Source organism: Paramisgurnus dabryanus, chromosome 8 (assembly GCF_030506205.2).
Source record: "Paramisgurnus dabryanus chromosome 8, PD_genome_1.1, whole genome shotgun sequence".
Lineage (NCBI taxonomy): Eukaryota > Metazoa > Chordata > Actinopteri > Cypriniformes > Cobitidae > Paramisgurnus > Paramisgurnus dabryanus.
In genome coordinates, this window is record NC_133344.1 from 847,563 (window position 1) to 867,232 (window position 19,670).

The 19,670-nt window shown below is 35.5% G+C and overlaps 1 protein-coding gene across 1 annotated transcript in view; it reads right to left on the minus strand.

The window, feature by feature from the left end:
• Positions 1-3,106: 3,106 nt before the first annotated feature.
• LOC135771633 (protein NLRC3-like) overlaps positions 3,107-19,670 on the minus strand; it is a 64,766-nt gene continuing 48,202 nt past the window's right edge. The window contains exons 7-9 of the mRNA XM_073815469.1: positions 15,906-16,079; positions 13,812-13,985; positions 3,107-4,950 (exon numbers count right to left, since the gene is read on the minus strand). Of these exons, the coding sequence (XP_073671570.1) occupies positions 4,773-4,950; positions 13,812-13,985; positions 15,906-16,079 (526 nt within the window). The 3' untranslated portion in view covers positions 3,107-4,772. The remainder of the gene's footprint in view (positions 4,951-13,811; positions 13,986-15,905; positions 16,080-19,670) is intronic.

Below are 19,670 nucleotides of genomic sequence, written 5' to 3' on the forward strand. Positions count from 1 at the left end.
GCATCTTATCCTAACGATCGATAAAAGATATTGCATTCCATCTCGTACTTTCTTTACTCAAGCCATCCAAAACCTGTACAATACGTGCAGACAGAAGGTTGAAGCTGAGCTAAAAGATGTCCAATATTACGCGACGACAACTGACATGTGGTCGAGCAGGACGACCGAACCATATCAAAGTCTCACAGTTCATTTAATATCTGAGGATTTTGAATTAAAGAGTCATTGTTTACAAGCGTCATACTTTCCCACTGAGCATACCGGAGAAAACATTGCTTCTGCTTTGAAAGATGCTCTAGCTAGCTGGTGTCTGAATGAAGATGGCCAGGTGTGCATCACCACCGACAATGCGGCCAACATAATAAGGGCAGTGGAAATAAATGGATGGACCAGGCTGCAGTGCTTCGGTCATAGACTCCATCTTGCAATCGGTAAGTGTTCATATAATACATTTTATAATCGAGAATTATTGATATTCAATACATAATTATATTTTAATAACAAAAATAAATCATTTACAGCATTGGTTGAGCTTTGTTAATAATATAATTTACTGCATAAACTTACATATGTTTACTTTCAAACGAATGAACAAATATTAATATTTAATGAGTCTTAATTATTATTAATGATTATTAGTGTATATAAATTAAAATGAAGTTAAATAATAAAAAAATGTTGTACATTTTAGATTAATTTACATTTTAGATATTAACTTGCATGCTAAACTTTTAATGGTATTTTTCAGAAAACGCACTGAAAGATGACAGGGTGCATTTGCAAGAGGCTGGTCAGTCAATTCTCCTACAGCTGGAAGAAGAGAATGGCATTGACAGCAGCCCAAAAAGAGCTGAATCTGCCTGAGCATTCATTGATTACAGAGTGCCCCACAAGATGGGGAACCAAGGAAAAAATGATTGCAAGGGTTCTGGAGCAGTGTAAAGCTTTGAATCATGCGTTGTCTGCAGACAAGAAAACAAGGCATCTAACGCTGACATGGCAAGACATAGAGGTGTTAGAATCCATCCACAAAGCTCTGCATCCACTTCAGGAGTTTACAGATGTGCTTTCGGGAGAGGAGTATGTTAGTGTCTCCTATCTTAAGCCAGTTATTCACCTTTTGAGAACAAAGACACTCGCTGAAGATCAAGATGACACTAATCTGACAAGGGCAATCAAAGACAAAGTCCTTCGGTACCTAAAGGAAAAATATGATGACCCATCCACTCAAGAACTTCTGGATGTCACATCATTCTTAGATCCTCGCTTCAAAATAAATTACATCAGTCAAGACAACATTTCAACCATAAAAGACAGAATGATGACAGAGATGGAAGATGTTGCCAGAAAGGTAAGAAAATGGCACTTATGTTGAGCATTCTTTTCGCACTGAAAATGTTAAAACTTAAGTAATTTGTTGCCCTTTTTGTTACAGGAGAAACGATCACGTGTCTCAGAGTCGCAGGATTTAGCAGCAGCCCCATCTGTGAAAGCTAAGTCACTTGGAAGCTATTTCAAGATTTCTCCAGACGTGTCTCAGGAAGAACCTCCTAATTTTCATCATGTGGTGGAAACGGAGCTAAACAGCTACTTAACTGCACCAGTAATTGATGGAGAAGAGAATCCCTTGACCTGGTGGAAGCAGCACCAGATTAACTTTCCCAGGTTGAGCGGGTTGGATTGTCGATACCTGTGTGTTCCTGCCACAAGCACACCGTCGGAAAGACTCTTCAGTGCTGCAGGCAATGTAGTAACATGTCAGCGTTCATGCCTCAAACCAGAGAGAGTGGATATGCTGCTCTTTTTGTCAAAAAATCTTTAAGCACATTACCCTAAGCAATGTGAAAAAAATGTGAAGGTTTTCTTAAAGGCCTTTTGCCTCAGAATTATTTATGTTCTTTGCACTTTAAATGGCAAAAACGTTTGCTGTTATTGTTTCAACCTTAATGTAGGTTATGGTCAGTGTTTTACTGATGTAAAATGTTTACAGTGTGTTTGGGTTCTTAATAGGTTAAAGGGATAGTTCACCCAAAAATTTAATTCTGTCATTAACTCACTCTCATGTTGTTTCAAACCCGCATAAATGTCTTTGTTCAGATGAACACAAAGGAAGATATTTTGAGAAATGTTTGTAACCAAACCTTTCATAGACCATTGGACCCCATTCACTTTCATAGTAGGAAAAGAAAATACTATGGAAGTGAATGGGGCTCATGAATGGTTTGGTTACAAACATTTCTCAAAATATGTGTTCATTAGAACAAAGACATTAATGCGGGTTTAAAACAACATGAGAGTGAGAAAACAAAATTTTCATTTTTGGGTGAACTATCCCTTTTTATATACAATTGTTAATTTAACTTTTAAGATACTGTAGTTCTTAATTTGTCATGTTTGCATTATGACAACTTTATAAAAAATGGCTACAATGTTTAAAAGGTTTTAAATAAACAGTAGCACAGTGTATCATAGTTTGTCTTTCTTTGGTGCTGTTAAAACGACCTGGATGTAGCTCTTTTTTAAAATACTAATACATCGCACTTTAAATCGCAATTAGATTTTTTCTCCAAATCGTGCAGCCCTAGCTCCCACAGCAAAGTCACTATTTGGTTCGTATCATCCATATCATTTAAATCATGAACAACTTAATATACACAGACCAGGACTCATTTTCTGCTTTATACTCATCTAGTCTTCCTCCTCTCACATACTTTATCCTCATCACCAATTTATGCTGTATATTCACGAGACAAACAATGCTATCAAGCTTGTAAAATACTATAACTAGTATTGTAGCAACCAAAGCACATAAACGCCTCCAAGCGCCTCAAGCGGTCATTTTTAGAACAACACCTGACGTTCAGACGCCTTTGATGGAGTTCAGGATTTTACCTCAAGATTTACAAATTATAATAATGACCTAATGTACTGTTCACTGAGTATGAATTTACTGTTTTGTTTTTACATTTATTTTGAATTAGATATAGAATGTGTTGTGTTTTATTGTACATTTATTGTAAAGTTTGTGTTTGTCCACTAGATGGTGCAGTTTGACTCTGTCGTTCAGAAAGCGTCTGACCGATAATCAACAGCGATAGACCAAAGCTGAAATATCAAGTTTATCATTTTATTAAACTTTATGTCACTCTATTAAAACTGTAAATTACGCTCATTTCATCTTTATGGTCTTTAGTAGGACTGAAATGAGGACGACAAACAACTGATGTCTGCACAATTAATATCAGTAAAGTTAAGATGAAACATTTGATTTGTTTTCTGTATTTATAAGATTTTAAAATGATTGCTTTGTGATTTTATTTTATTTCATTCAGTGTCTCAACTTTTTTGTTATTGATCAGATAATCATCAAAAAGTCCTGCAGTCAGATCCTGAAGAACACAAAAGCAAAGACGTCCAATATTTGGATTTAGAGATAAATGAGCTGCGAGTCTTCAATGTTGTGCTGAACTTGAACACATTTCAGTTTAAGATGAAGTTAAAAACCCCAACAGTGTAGAAGAAGAGGAATCTTGTCAGTATTTACTTCAGTTTATGATCCTATGGGATTTCTTGCTCCTCTTACACTGACTGATAAATCACTCTTATAGGAAATGTGTAGACAGAAGCTGAGTTAGGATGAGGATTTACCTCCAACACTTCAAAGTCAGATTTAGATAAAGTCACAGATCAGATCCTGTACTGAATAATCAACTCATACGGTTAAGAGGAAGTGATGTCACTATTGTGTCTTCTTATTCACCAGCAGATCATACTGAAGATCAGACATCTTTACATCTTTACTATCTCTGTCCATAAGTCCTGAATAAAAATGAAAGAGAAAGTCAATCAGATATGAGATCATCATCAGTGTCAGATGAAGAGATAGAAAAACAAACTATTAGTGCTGTCAGTCAGTGATAGAAATGAAATCTTCAACATAATAAACATGTCAACAATCTGTTTATCACATACACATGAGCTACAACAATACAAAAACACATTTCATCTATTTCCTCTGAATATTTGATGTCAATGTAAGAGATGAATGTATTGATATGTATGTAGTATAATATAATGACACACTGACAGTTTTATGAGTTCACACACAAACAGTAAGAAAATGAAGGTGATGCTTTATTTTAAAAGTCCTGGAGGTTGACAGTCGTGTAAATAAAGAGAAACAGCATCAATGTCAAAGCTCGACAGAGAGTTGTGTGAAGTGTCCATCAGATTTTAAGAGTTGACTTTCTCTTCTTTTTTCTAATCTTCATCTCTATCATTTATCATCTGTACTTTGTGTTTATCTGTTGTGTATATATTGTGTTTGTGTTGTTATTTCTGTCTGTATTCTGATGATTTGATAAATAATGCTTAAAACATGAAATAAAAACCAAGTTGTTATAAAAAGAGATGAACATCTAGTCAAGTGTGCATAACTATAGAGGTGTCGGCCTATCAAACAAACCCCATTAACAAACATCATATATAATGTGTAAGAAGAGTAAGATCACAGTATTAAATCCTGGAGTGAACAAACTCAACATCACAGTTAGTAAACAGACTCACACATTGGATTGAATTCTTATTGTGTTGATCTGACAAAGCATCAAGTGTTGTTCATATACACTTCATATTTTCTGTTTGTTGGGTTTAAAGGATACACAGCCTATAACAGCAGCAGATCAATTTACATTTATTTCTAATATTTATATTCTAGGATTTAAATTACACTGCATGAGTTTACTTTAAACATTTATTTAAATGAGCTCTACTCACCATACTGTCTGTAGTTTATAATGTGGATCATCTTTTAGATCAGAGATCAGCTTCACTCCTGAATCTGTGAGATTATTATAAAACAGATACAGTTCTCTCAGGTGTGATGGGTTTGATCTCAGAGCTGAAGTCAGAGCAACACAACCTTCATCTGTGATATCACACTGCTCCAACCTGTAGAGAACAGAGACTTTATGTGAATGATACAAAACTACAAAGTTTGTTAACAAATCTCTAACCTCCATCTCTTCATGTAATGTTCCTCTTTCAATCCCTCAGTAACTGAGACACTGTGTGTTTAAATGTCAAATAAATCCATCACACAGCTGACTATTAGTGTTAGATGTCCTAAACCACATGAACATTTCTTCATAAATCTGTATTGAGTTCATGACTCACACTTGTAATTCTCATCAGGTATTTGATGTAAAAATCTTCCTCTATTACAGGAGGAATATCAGCTGGAGATAACATAACTCTGATCTTACATTTAAAGATGTTACAGTGTTTAAAGATCAATTTCACTCAATCTATAAAAACATTATTAATGTGTGTGTCAGTGTCAATGATGGATCAATGTTTTTAATCATCTTTATAAAAACAACACGACGAGGAGAAAAACTCTTCATACACAATAATATCAGCAAAGATTTCATCAAAGAAACACCAAACTACATTTTCTGACATTTTAACAGAGGAGTTTTGTTGCACGTTGTGAAGGAAACTGAAATGAATCATAACTAATTATAACTAACATGTATTTTCCTTACAGGTTTGAACATTTGTACTGTATGCTTTTGACAACAAAATGTGTTAAAGTAGAGGAAGTACGTGTGGTTAAATGATTAAAATTTAAAACCCCATGACTTGTTCAAGCTGAGGTCATCAAAAAAGTTAAATTTGGTTTTGTCTGCATGATAACAGAGAGGAGTTTCTGAATTGCAGATAATATCATTTAACTTTAAACGAACTGTTGCCAGTTAATAACATACATGCATAACTACAGCTAATTTTTTAACAGTGTGATAATAAACCAGTGGTTTAAAATCTCTCATACTCCCAGGGTTTAACATGATAGACTTGTGGCTGTATAACGCACTCATCATTTGCCATTAAAAATAGTGATTATGTAATAATGACTGGTCAAGAATATGTGTAACATATATGATTTTACACAATCATTTCTTGTACTACTGTAAATTCAGAAATGCAGATGCTGTTCACCCACCATGCTCTCAGTGACCCCATTTTTTTCTTTGAAGAACAACAGTTCATCTGCAGGAGTAAAGCTGTGCTGCTGATAGATGTCAGCAGGGACGTGCACAGACATTTTGAGGGGCAGGGGCTCAAGTGAAATAAAGGGCACTTCTCTTCTTTTATTTTTTTTAAACAAAAAGTATATATATTAATGCAATTCTGACTTCCTTTTTTAAAAAAAAATATTAAAAAGGTTAATTAATTTTATCTTCCTCAAACTCACCCAATTGTTTAATTTTCAAAAGATGTCTACAAAATAATCAGTTCACACAGACAACATGGTCTCTTTAGTAGTCTAGGTTTATAGAGCAGCAAAGGAAGCCATTACACAATGTGCATGTTTTGAAAACATTAAATTACATTACAATAACATTAATTACAAATTTGTTAAAATGCTAAAAACAAAGTTGTGACTGCTGAGTTAGCGCTACATGCCAATAAATGCTATATCATATGCTAGCGTTTAGCTGATTAGTTGTTAGTTGTAACTCAAAATGTATTTTTGTCTGATAAGGGCTCAAAATATAAGGTCTGTTTACTAATGTGAGCTTCTGGCATGAGCCTCAGAGCAGAGCTCAACATTATTATTTATGACCCTTTCAAATAGGGCAAAAATAGACCATTTCATTCAAATGTCAAATTCTAGGGTTGTAAATAGACATGTAAAAACGTTTCTGGATAATTTTTGCACTTAATAAAGCAACATACATTCAATGTTATTGTGAAAGAACAATTTAACATATTATGACAACACATCCTATGGCACCTTTAATCTTAGGTTTCATATTTATGAGGGTTACACATGTCAGAAACAACAAATATAGATTAGGCCTATTTTATTTGTATTTTATATTTTACTTTTTTGTGATGTCAGTGAAAATTCAGACTGGGCAAGTAAAATACTCAACCATCAGATTTCTTCCCAATCTACTCCAGCACTCCAGTATAACACATTATACTTATTTAACAGCCATTACAAAAAACGCAAACAAAAAAGCTTACTACTGCAGTTAGCAATTATTTTATTGTTTGTGCTTTATTATTTTATGAGCAGTCTATTTAAACTACATACACTACACTGTTACAAGTTTGCAACTCTTCAGGTTAATATGGAAAACAATGTCCCTGAATCGTTATGTGTAACAACGTGTCCCATATTTTGTGCATAAAACTGTTAATATAAGAATGCTTTCTTCCTCACACACTTACCGGTAGCTGCCTGCATAATCATGCACATGATCGTGTCTCGGTCGGGCTGAGCTTTGGCGCTTGAAGCGCGAATGATACACCACGAGTGTTGACAAACCAATCATAAAGCGAAATAAGTTAGAGAGGCGGGACTAAGGAAAGGTAAAGCCAATCATATTAGCGATGTGAATTTTGGAGGCGGGACTCATCTGTTAACCGTTTGTGTGCCACAAATAGCGCTATTTTTCTTTATATAAGAGTTTAAATCTCATTTAAATGATTTCTGAATAAATTCATGTTAAATTAAATAAGCAACAAGTAAAAAACACAAGAAACAGACAGACATCAGTTGTTATACGAATAAAGATCATATTATTAGTATTTTTTTAAAAGCACCCCAGAAAAAAAGGGCACTTTCTCTCCAGGAATAAAAAGGGCAGGTGCTCAAGCCCCCTTTGATGTCTATGTGTGCACGTGCCTGGATGTCAGTGCTCTCCTCACTGCCAGTCAACATCTAACATTATGAGATTAGACACTTCTAGCATAAGATTATGCTTAAATCAACTACACTTTTTATGAACAATATATTTACGTTTAATTTTTCACCTGTTACTTTTTTGTCCACTCAAGTTGCTGCTTTTGAAATGTACCCCTAAATAAAAAAAACTTTACATTTAAATTACATTTAAAGTTAAATGTATTGAAATCATTAATCTGATAAATATTTATTATATAGGTAACTTAGTAGCCTACATACTGTCTTTTAAAAGATCTGTGTTATATTTAAAAAGTACAGTATATAAAAAACTAGAGAAAAAGTGGAAGCAAATTAGAGCCACATGAGCATTGACGGGGATTGAACCCAGGTCGCTGAATGCGCTGTTGAGAGCACTGACCACTAGGCTGTCATTTCTGAAGTTATTTTGGACATTTTATGTGATCTATTTAAAATATGACAATAGATTTTAATTTAGTTGCTGCATAAAAAGGATTGAATCGATAAGGACTTTCAAGCTATTTTATGGGTTTGTTTATTGCAGCAGTATTATAATTTTCAGTCATTAGTAAATTCTTCATACATTTTTATCCCAAATTACCGCTTTCTCTTTAACTTTGATCGATTTGATCTACGCTTGACCTCTAGGGCTGCTCAAGAACAGCGTGTACGCGCAATTATCTTGACTAGGGAAATCTGGATCAAATTAGTTGGATTGCGTAAACTTAATTTACCTTTTTTGAAACCGCTTAAGCCTTGCCCCATTTGTTAGGTTAGTTCAAGTCAGGTTTATAACTTTAATCCTCGCTTTTCCAAGCAAGTTTTATGAAATAGCTCTCAGATGTCACTCACATCTTAAACTTGTCTTCCGCCAAAAGAACTAAAAGCTATACCTTCAATATGTTGTGAGCATCAAAATCGCTTTTTTTACAGCACTAAGAAGGCTCAACACAACCAGATACTTTGTTCTTAATGCTCGAGTTCACGTGTAGAGACACAGGTGATACTTCGAGCATTGTTTGTGTACACAGAGTTTACTAATAAGAAGGTTTTGAACAACTGACTTTGATTGTTTTGGTGTCCGCTTGAGCCATCTTGCCAGTCAATATGTATCGATCTCCGAATGTGACATAAGGAGGGAGAAGAGTAAAGATGGATAGCTCCTAAAGCATAGTTCCATATAAATGCACGGATAATTAGTTGTTTTGTCGCAAGTGAAAAACAATATCAACCTCAAAGGAGCCTCATATGAGATTTATTCATTCGCATTTGGAAATCGATTCTTTATGTCTGGCAAAGATGGCGAGCAGACACCAAAACCAAACACCACAAACTACAAAACCTTTTTTTTTAGTAAACTGTGTGTACACAAACAATGTTCTCAATGCTCGCGTTCATGTGTCCAGATCCAGGTGATGCTTTGAGCAAAGTTTCATGTTGTGTCGAGCCTTCTCAGTGTTGTAAAAATAGTGGTAGTTCGGTAGCAGGGGACAGCGGCTGGAAGAACGCATCAGGGATCGAGTAGGCATCACACACTAACCAAGATATTGTTTTTAAAGTAGCGTTTCTTTTCATGACAGTCAAGGTGCGAAATGTTGTCAGTAAAAGATAAGAAATCTGTAAATCATAGCAAGCTAGCCAATGCTTGTCAGTAGCCTACTGGTACTTGGTAGGTACTCAAGATGGCGGCAGGCAACTGGAATTATGTAAAAGTTCACATGACTGATATTTATGAATAGATGCATCAGTTATGTAACTTAAGTCAGTCAGGTGTGTATGGGAAATCTAACAACACATCATCATTCATTGGAAGAGAATAACATTTTAATTTTAAGATTTTATCTCTGTTTTTACCTGCACAGGTTGTGTTGTAGTGAAACCCTGCAGTACTTTGATGACGTATCGATGTCTCATAATTATTCATGAGACTGCTGATGTATCTGCTTACTGATCAGGGGCCGTATTCACAAAGAATTTCATCTTACCACTATGAGTACTCCTAAATCACACTAAAAGATTTTAGCTAAGAGTTTTCTCTTTAAAGTTATTCACAATGCCTTTCAGACCTACTCTTAGTAAGGAAAAATTACAACTCCTAAACTAAGAGTGAGTCTTCGTTGCTATGGATGACGTCAATTTTCATGCACAAGCTTCCTTGCAATGATCACGGTGATTGGTTGTAAATGACAGGTCCATCGTGCGGAACATAACACAGACGCACCATGGAATTACGAAATATGCCTGTGTCCTACACAAAATAATAATAGTAATGTCATCGAAATGCATATATAATGACATGTTTATGCAGGCCCCAGTGAAGTGTAATTCTAAAGAGAGAGAGAGAGAGAGAGAGAGAGAGAGAGAGAGAGAGAGAGAGAGAGAGAGAGAGAGAGAGAAAAGTCGTGAATTAAATTAAATCAAGGTAGCCTAATAAACTAATGAAATCCGCCAATCGCCTAATAACGAAAAACGACATTGCATTAACACTTGCTTGGTTAATTTACATCTTTTTAGCCTAAATTGACTACTTAAAGCAAGGAAATGTTGCTCCTATTGAAGTAGCCTAATGTAATAGTTAAATGACGGTGGATTATGAACTCGCCAAAACGGAAAAGAAAGCCCAACTGGACGCAGAATCAGTTACTGCTGCTGTCCCAGTTTGTGCTGGAAAAAAGAAACGTAATAAAAGGGAAATTCGGCACTGAGATATCAAGCAAAACTAAGCGTGAGACATGGGAGACAGTGATGCGCGGGTCAATGTATAAACAACCCGCACCCAACCGATGTTTTCAACTAACCCGCCCGCAACTTGGACAGAAAAAAAGAAAAAATATAGTGTACCCGACCCGCTCCCTGGCCCGCATTTTTTAAAAGTAGTAATTGTTTGAAATAGTTAACTGGCATCTTTATTTCAAACGACCCGAATATCATAAAAAATATTTTTGGATGACTCGTAACCGCAGACACCCGCTCATTTTGGATGAACCCGCGCATCACTGGGGAGAGTAGTTGTTTGCAGTTTAATGCAGCATTCCTGCTTGTGTCGCGGACCCCGGACGACTGCGAGAGGCGGCGGTATGCATTACAATCACAGTAGATGGTTGAGATTGCAGCCTTTAAACGGGCATATATAATATTAAATATATAATATCATTGTTTCATGTAATTCTAAAACTATCTGCTTGTCATGAATGTAATGAATTATGAAACAATGTATGTCCATGTATTTGTTAAGGAGGATCAGCACCTAAACCATTTTACGATCCTTTGTGAATAGGTCTTGGTGAGTGAGGAGTCCTCTCGACTCCATTTAAAGGCGCAAAAGAGGATGTTTTCCGCCGACTGAGAATCCAAAGACCGTTACTGAGTTTTTTAAATGAGCGCATACGTAAGAACAGCCTCCCTCCTTCACAGCTCATTTCTAGGGAACGCCTTCCAAAACTCGCGCATGAGTATTTGAACACGAGTGTTTGTTTACCACCGGCATATGCTGTGTCGCGTGACTCGCGTCAGTGGATTCATTATGTGAAATGATATGATAATAAACACATAAGACGTAAAGTTAGATCATTCGACGCTACTCCCATTTCAACTAGCATGTAGCAGACTGTTCACTGCCTTACAACTACAGTACAAGAACAACGTCGATATACCTGAATAACAGAACAACAATAATTATTCCCCAAAGAAAGAATAATCACTGTTACCTGTCGAGAAGAATTTTTGCAAACTGCGCGTCTGTATTGACACCTCTCTGTTCCTTCATTGCTCTCCAGTGTTGAAATGTTTCTCCATTAACGACTCTGTTTACATTACGTTCTTCTGACAATTTTCTCCTATTCCCAGCGGCTTAAAAAGTCTTTCTTTTACGTCCTCCTTCGGGTTTCTTCTCTTCCGTGGTGCAAATTCGAGGAGGAAAGCAGGAGCGACAATGAAAACAAACCGAAACTAAAGACGGAGTTCATGCGTTATGCGCGCTGCGTCACTCGTGTAAAGTTACTGGAGCCTGCACATCTCTCACAAGGAACGTAATGGCAGTGATTGACAAGCCAGAGGGCCAATCGCTCATGCGATGATTACGTCAACGAATGGCTGATGTTTTTAAGGCCCTACCTTATGCACAGATGACATATATTAAATGTATTACTTTCAGTGCACCTAATAAATAGTCTTTTATCATTTAGTAAAGACAGTTTCGAGTAATATTGCAAAAATGTATTAAACAAACATCCTCTTTCCCACCTTTAAGCTGTCCCAGACTAAGGTGCTACTCTTAGGGCTAAAATGCTTCGTGAATTACTCTTAGTGAAAAAAATTAGGAGTCCTAAAGTTAGGAGTGACACGCCCATTATTTTTAGGAGTTGCTCCTAAATTCGCCAGTTAGGAGCTACTTTTAGCCTTAAAATTCTTTGTGAATACAGCCCCTGGGCCTGTATGTATAAAACATCTCAGAAATGCTCTTAAGAATAGTCTTAAGCTATGACTTAAGTGGCAAAAAATTCTTAGTAAGGAGTAGAACCAGTCTGAGAATAGAAGACGTTTATAAAGAAGCTGAAAGCAACTTTCAGTAAAGTGTAAGACTCATTCTTAAGTGCTGACTTAGGTGACGCAAACTGAGGACTGCAATGATTTCAACCTAAAATGGCCGCCCTTAACCTCTGAATCAGCCAATAGAAAGCCGGCAATGTTATACAGTCACAGCAGCAAGTGACACCATACATTTATGAATCATGAAGACATTCAAATTATATTAGTATTTTAATATTTTAATTTAAATTTGCTTCACGAAATGTTTAACAATATTACAAATAAGTTTATTTTAAATTTATTTTACACCATTTTGCACCATTTTGATTAAGTTTCAACATGTTAATGAAAGACAAACGTAATAATGAAGACAAACGTAATACTATTTAAAAAATTAAGATGATGAATCACATCATTAGATTTTTACTCACAAGCTGGTTATAAAGAAAATACTAAAGTTTGCAAACACTTAGATAAAAATACTTTGATGATCAAGCCTGAACAAGATGATCAACTTAAGTTGGATTTCTCCACTTAAACACAATTGTAATTTTTGCCATCTTTGTCACTCTCACCTTTGGCTTGCTCACTGCTAACATTGCTAACATTATGTTTTGGGTGAGGGTTGTATACTCTATAAATACCACTTTACATGTAAACGTGTCACTGCAATCTCGTAGATACTTTACATTTTTTATTGTCGATTTTATTGTAGATTTTATGGTATTTTATTTACCTATCACAAACTGTAAACATTTTTACACCTAATATTTAAATTATTTTTACTTTAATTATTTCACTTAAACTGAAAAATTTATGTTGAAAAAACATTACATTTTTAGGCATTATCAATGATTTGATCCAACTTTAACTTTTGTACAGTGTATATTATTCAAATTTATATACCATTTAAGTATATACCATTGCTGTCTTGATAATCCCATAAAAATTATTGGTACTGTGCAAGCACTTGAATATGTTTTTTTTACTAATATACATCTTGTACTGTATATTAAATTGTGTAATGTAATATATATTGGATAAAAACCCCTATACTCTTTATATTTCATGTTATATTAATTCCTATCTACTTCTATATACTACTAACATGTATTTATTGTACATTTTCTGCTCTTCAACGATGCAACGAAATTTTTTTTTTCAAATGTGCGATAGAAATACATTGAATTAAAGTAATTCTAACACATTCTTTGTTGTAAAGTGCATGATCTTCACCTCTCTGCTGCCCTCTTGTCACTCTTAATTAGGTTAAAAGACCTCTCCAGCTCTCTTAAATAATTTAGGAGCTGAGACCTAGTCTTAACACTTAGGAGGCTTTATAAATCAAATTTATTCTTAAGTCTAAAAATAAGAGTAAAATGACGTCATTCTTAGAATTTTGACACACTTAAGACTAAAATTTTACTCTGAGCGGCTTTATACATACGGGCCCTGATCTCTCGTTGACTTTATATATCCTTTACATTTTAGTGTTTGTTTCTTTTTCATACAGTTTATGTTTAACTAAACCTCAGTACATTTGTGACTATCAGAGAGATGATCTTACCACAGTATCTTCAGTTTACAGTCAGGATTCTTCAGTACATCAGAGATCAGCTTCACTCCTGAATCTCTTAGTTTATTACGAGACAGATCCAGATCTCTCAGGTGTGATGGGTTTGATCTCAGAGCTGAAGTCAGAGCAACACAACCTTCATCTGTGATACCACAACTCCACAACCTGTAGAGAACAGAGACTTTATGTGAATTATACAAAACTACAAAGTTTGTTCACAAATCTCTAACCTCCATCTCTTCATGTAATGTTCCTCTTTCAATCCCTCAGTAACTGAGACACTGTGTGTTTAAATTTCAAACAAATCCATCACACAGCTGACTATTAGTGTTAGATGTCCTAAACCACATGAACATTTCTTCATAAATCTGTATTGAGTTCATGACTCACACTTGTAATTCTCATCAGGTATTTGATGTAAAAATCTTCCTCTATTACAGGAGGAATATCAGCTGGAGATAACATAACTCTGATCTTACATTTAAAGATGTTACAGTGTTTAAAGATCAATTTCACTCAATCTATAAAAACATTATTAATGTGTGTGTCAGTGTCAATGATGGATCAATGTTTTTAATCATCTTTATAAAAACAACACGACAAGGAGAAAAACTCTTCATACACAATAATATCAGCAAAGATTTCATCAAAGAAACACCAAACTACATTTTCTGACATTTTAACAGAGGAGTTTTGTTGAACGTTGTGAAGGAAATTGAAATGAATCATAACTAATTATAACTAACATGTCTTTTCCTTACAGGTTTGAACATTTGTACTGTATGCTTTTGACAATAAAATGTGTTGAAATAGAGAAAGTTAAAGTTGTATGTGTTGAATAATGTAAGACTTTACAATAAGGTTTTGATTGAAAACATGATCTTATTTCCTCAAGTGTTTGAGTTCATAATAGACAAGATGTTGTGTGACTCTTGAGTGTTTGTCTTCTGTGGACACCCGGTGAGGATAAATGTCTTGTGTGTTTTGTCTATAGACACAGCGGTTATGTAACTTAAGTCAGTCAAGTGTGTATTGGAAATCTAACAACACAACATTATTAATTTTAATTGTAGGAGAATAACATTTTATGTAATTGTAAGATTTAATCTCTGTTTTTATCTTCACAGGTTGTGTTGTGGTGAAACCTTGAGCGCAGACATGTTCACACAACTTTAAAAGTTGAAAAGATGAAGAAAAGTAGCAGATCTACCGCTGCAGTGAATATACTGTACTGTATGAGTGTGTGACTGTGCGTTTCCTTGACATCTGCTTACCAGCGTGTATAGCACGTATTTGTTCCTCAAACACATGAAGGGCACACAAAGCACACGCGTGATCACTAAACTAAGTTTTCATTGTTTAAGTCAACATAAACAGCTAGATGTTTATCAGTATATTGAAGCAGTGCAGTATTAAAGCTGTCTTGGGTCTTAAAGTGACAGTAGCCTGCTGAAACCAGATGAGTATTAGCTTATGATTAAGAGGAAAAATTAAAGATTTGGTTGCTTGTCAGTAGCAATGTTGTAGTGACAGCCAAAATACATCGGCCTATATGTAATACATGTCAGTTCAAAGTCAATTTCCTACCGCACTTCGCAAAGCAAACTCGACACACAAAAAAAAAAATTGTAAGCGTACAACGAAAGTGAAATTAACCTCAGGCTTTTATCCAAAGATGATGAAATTGTGGACAATAAAGATAACACAAATTATGTTATATTGAAGTAGCTTGGCTATCTAATAAAATTACGAGGCGCAGATTAAAATTTAACTTAATGAACCCACTTATTTTTGTGGCTTCAGTCAATATTGGCATAATCTTTTAAAGCTGGAAGCATTAACAACTTATACTGAAATATATATCGTTATCGGTTCAAGCTCACAATTTTGCCATATCACCCAGTGCTTTGATGGCGTATTGATGTATCATAATTATTCATTTGACTGCTGATGTATCTGCTTACTGATCAGATCTCTCATTGACTTTATATATATACTTTACATTTTATTTTGTGTTTCTTTTACATACAGTTTATGTTTAACTAAACCTCAGTACATGTGTGACTATCAGAGAGATGATCTTACCTCAGTATCTCCAGTTTACAGTCAGGATTCTTCAGTACATCAGAGATCAGCTTCACTCCGGAATCTCTTAGATTATTATCAGACAGATCCAGATCTCTCAGGTGTGATGGGTTTGATCTCAGAGCTGAAGTCAGAGCAACACAAGCTTCATCTGTGATATTACAACTCTCCAACCTGTAGAGAACAGAGACACACAGTTTGTTTACACACAGGTCAAATCTACAGTGAGTTGAATTTGTTTCTCTTCCTGTCATCATTTAGTGTTTATTAACATTTTCATTATAGTTTCATTTATGTGTGTTTGTGTTTTACTGAAACAAATCAGTGAGATTTTAAAGAAAAATAAATTCATCAGTCTAATTTACATTTAAAAACATTTTGTTTTATGTTTCTGTTTAGGAATTATCTTTACCTTTTTCTTATCATAATTTAATTTTAATCTTGTATGTAACTCCGAAAACATTTATTGCAGTGATGAATGAACTCAACTTCAGTTATCAAATCCATTACTGAGATTAAAATACTATAAATCCATTACAGATGTTATGATCTATATACAGGAGTGCACATAACTTTTTTTGTCCTGGTTCTCAAGTCACATAGAGATGCTGCCTGGTATTCACACTATTCATTGCGCCAATATCCTACATGGTCTCAACATCATTAATCTCCTTACTACTCTCGTTGCCATATCACTTTGGTTTAAACATGGAAGACGATGATGTATATAAAATAAAATATTGCTGGTAATTGTTTTAACACATGTAACCTTTATAAATGTCTGCTGACTCATATAAATTTCAAATATTGTTAAAGACAAGTAAATGGTCAGAAATAAAAAATCTTATTGTATTAATTCTTATTAAAAGTTACAAAAGTTATTTAGTCAAGACAAGGAAATTATGATTTTCTTTGACTGTGGTTTGATTAATATTAAAAACGGGTTTATACTCTAAAAATGAGTGTACTGTCACTTTAAATGCACGGATCCAATACATTGTTACACACACATTTTACTGCCTGTATTTATTTAATGTGTAAAAGACTTTTACTACTATAATCATGGCATTTTGAGATGATTTAATTTTAAAATGTCCGCTCAAGTTCAAGAAAACAAACTCAGTTGGCATTTGCGTGCTGCCTGTCAGTTACTAGCAAGCTGTCTGAAACATTGAGATGTGGATTGTGCTCGTGCTTGAGGTTTGCGCAAACAATACTTATCAAACAACCCGGAGTAAAAAGATCGCGTGAGATCTGTTTCGCGTCTTGTTGTGCTTAAATATTTAAATCCAATCGGGCCAGTGATTGTTGCACCACTACTAACACACATTAATGTTAATACGGTTGTAATAATTATCTTACCAATCAGTGCTTTAAGTGGGCCGGAACGCGCCGGTACTCAATACCGCCACTTCCAAATATAGCTCTTGAGCGTACCACCACCTCTCCGTGCGCCCAGAAAGTGCTTTTAGCATACCGGAACGCTCATTTGCACATCTGTTTAAAAATCAGAGGTTTAATTTAATCCTTTGGCTGTGCTGCCGCTTTTTAGAGCGCCCTTCACAATGTACGCATTCGTCCCACCGAGAGCAGAGACTACATTACCCATACACCCTTGCGTTTACAAGTTAAAAGTGCATGCGTCGCTTTTGCCACTGTCAGTCAGTGTGGTCTGGACTGGAGAGGTGTGTGTTTGTCAGTGGCAGAGCTAGACTTTTAAAACAGGGGTGGCAAAGGGGTGGCAAGTTATTATTTTGGGGGGTCAATATACAAAGTGTTCAATTACACTAAAATAAGTATTTTCCACAAAATGTATATAGATTAAATTAGAGTTGTTTATTTTCCAAAATGTACACAATTATATATGTATTAAGTATACAGCAAAAATAGAACAACTGGGCTGGGATCTGTTTGGCCCTTATCTGCACCTGACTTTTGCTTCTTTAGAAAGAAGTTGGTATATCGACATTCTGCTGTCCCTATACAAAGGAAAACATGGTTACACACCCCATGAAGAAACCAAAATTTGGAACAATTTGCTTGTTATTACTTACCATAAGTACACCGTTACCAATAATACAAATAGTAAAGTAATACATTACGACAAAATCTGACTAATGATGTTTTATAAACAAGGTTTGGGAGGAGCTGATCAGTCAATGAACACGGCTGGCTCTCGATCATTAATCAATGAACACGGCTGGCTTTCAATCACTAATCAATGAACACGGCTGGCTCTCGATCATTAATCAATGAACACGGCTGGCTTTCAATCACTAATCAATGAACATGGCTGGCTCTCGATCATTAATCAATGAACACGGCTGGTTATCAATCACTAATCAACACAACAACTTAGTACCAGCTCTATAAATAATCAAGACACCTTACTAGTGATGGCCAAATGAGGCTTTCTGAACCACTGAGGCTTTCCAGCCCATTGGTTCGCCAAAAGGTTCATTTACCCGAAGCCTCATGAAACAATGTGCTCTCTAGTGACACCTGCTGTGCAGAGAAATGAATCCCACACAAATCTATTCATTTTGAGCAACCAAATTGTCATGGTGTGGGTTAGGGATAACAGTGAATGCACCAAATGAGTGTAAAGAAATTAATCTGAGTGCAGTGCTGACTGGGAATGCAATAATGTAGTGCTTATGGGACTGGAAGTGTGGAACAGCAAACTGCAACACAGAAAAGTGTTTACTGGTTTTTATTTAAAAAACAAATGTTAACAGTATTTGGATTAAGGCGGTGTCTGTTTTTAGAAAACACCCTTTCACAGGACACCGATGATGCTGGACAACATAAGAAGGTCAGTGCCAGCTTATATAAATTGGGATTGGAGCTTCTGTTTGTTCCAATATCCCAATGGATCCTCAGTCCTTCTAGACTATCCCTAATACAGTCTTATAATAATAATAATAATAACAACAGCAATAATATATATATATATAATAACACTACTACTAATATAGGCTATATAATCATAAACATAATAATTACGTATTAGAACTAGATATATGCTAATTTACTCTAATGATCTACTGAACTAGGCTATGTATAATTTACTCTAATAATCTACTATTCTAAGTGTAATATAATATATAATACAGGCTATGATATATAATGAATGATAATGAACTATACTACAAACTCACTACAACTTCGCCACTACTCGCTACACAACCAACACTTCAACATCAATGCAAACATACGGCAAAACCCACAAGAGGCGCGAGTTTCGAACCAGTTTTATCCGTAAGCGATACTCAGAATGAAGCAAAGCAATACGTATTCAACAGAAAACGAGGCCTTGTTTGTCATCTTCACGTGATTTTCACGGAAACGATACAAGCCTCGAACCTCATCTTTTTGCTCGACACAAGCTCCGGAGCCTCGCTTCAGATGTCCCATCACTACTCCTTACCCTCATTCTCCGGAAAGATGTCCAGACAAGAAAACTCATCCAAGGAAATACACAGCAGAATCCTCCCGGTTCTCCAAAAGGCAGCAGTGATACTTCACTCGAGCATGAGGCCTCCACACAGGCCAGGCGATCTACTCACACTACATCTAGAACCCCGAGGAGAAAAAGATTTTCTTCCCGCTTTCCGCAGAGGCGCTCCACACCATCACCGGCTTCCTCGTATGCTATGGTTTCTCCAGGGATCCTCGACATCAAAAAAATGGACTGTCCAAGGCCTAATATTAGCCCTCGAGTCAGCGGATGTTCCTTTTTACAGGAGGTTAACAAAGGCGGAA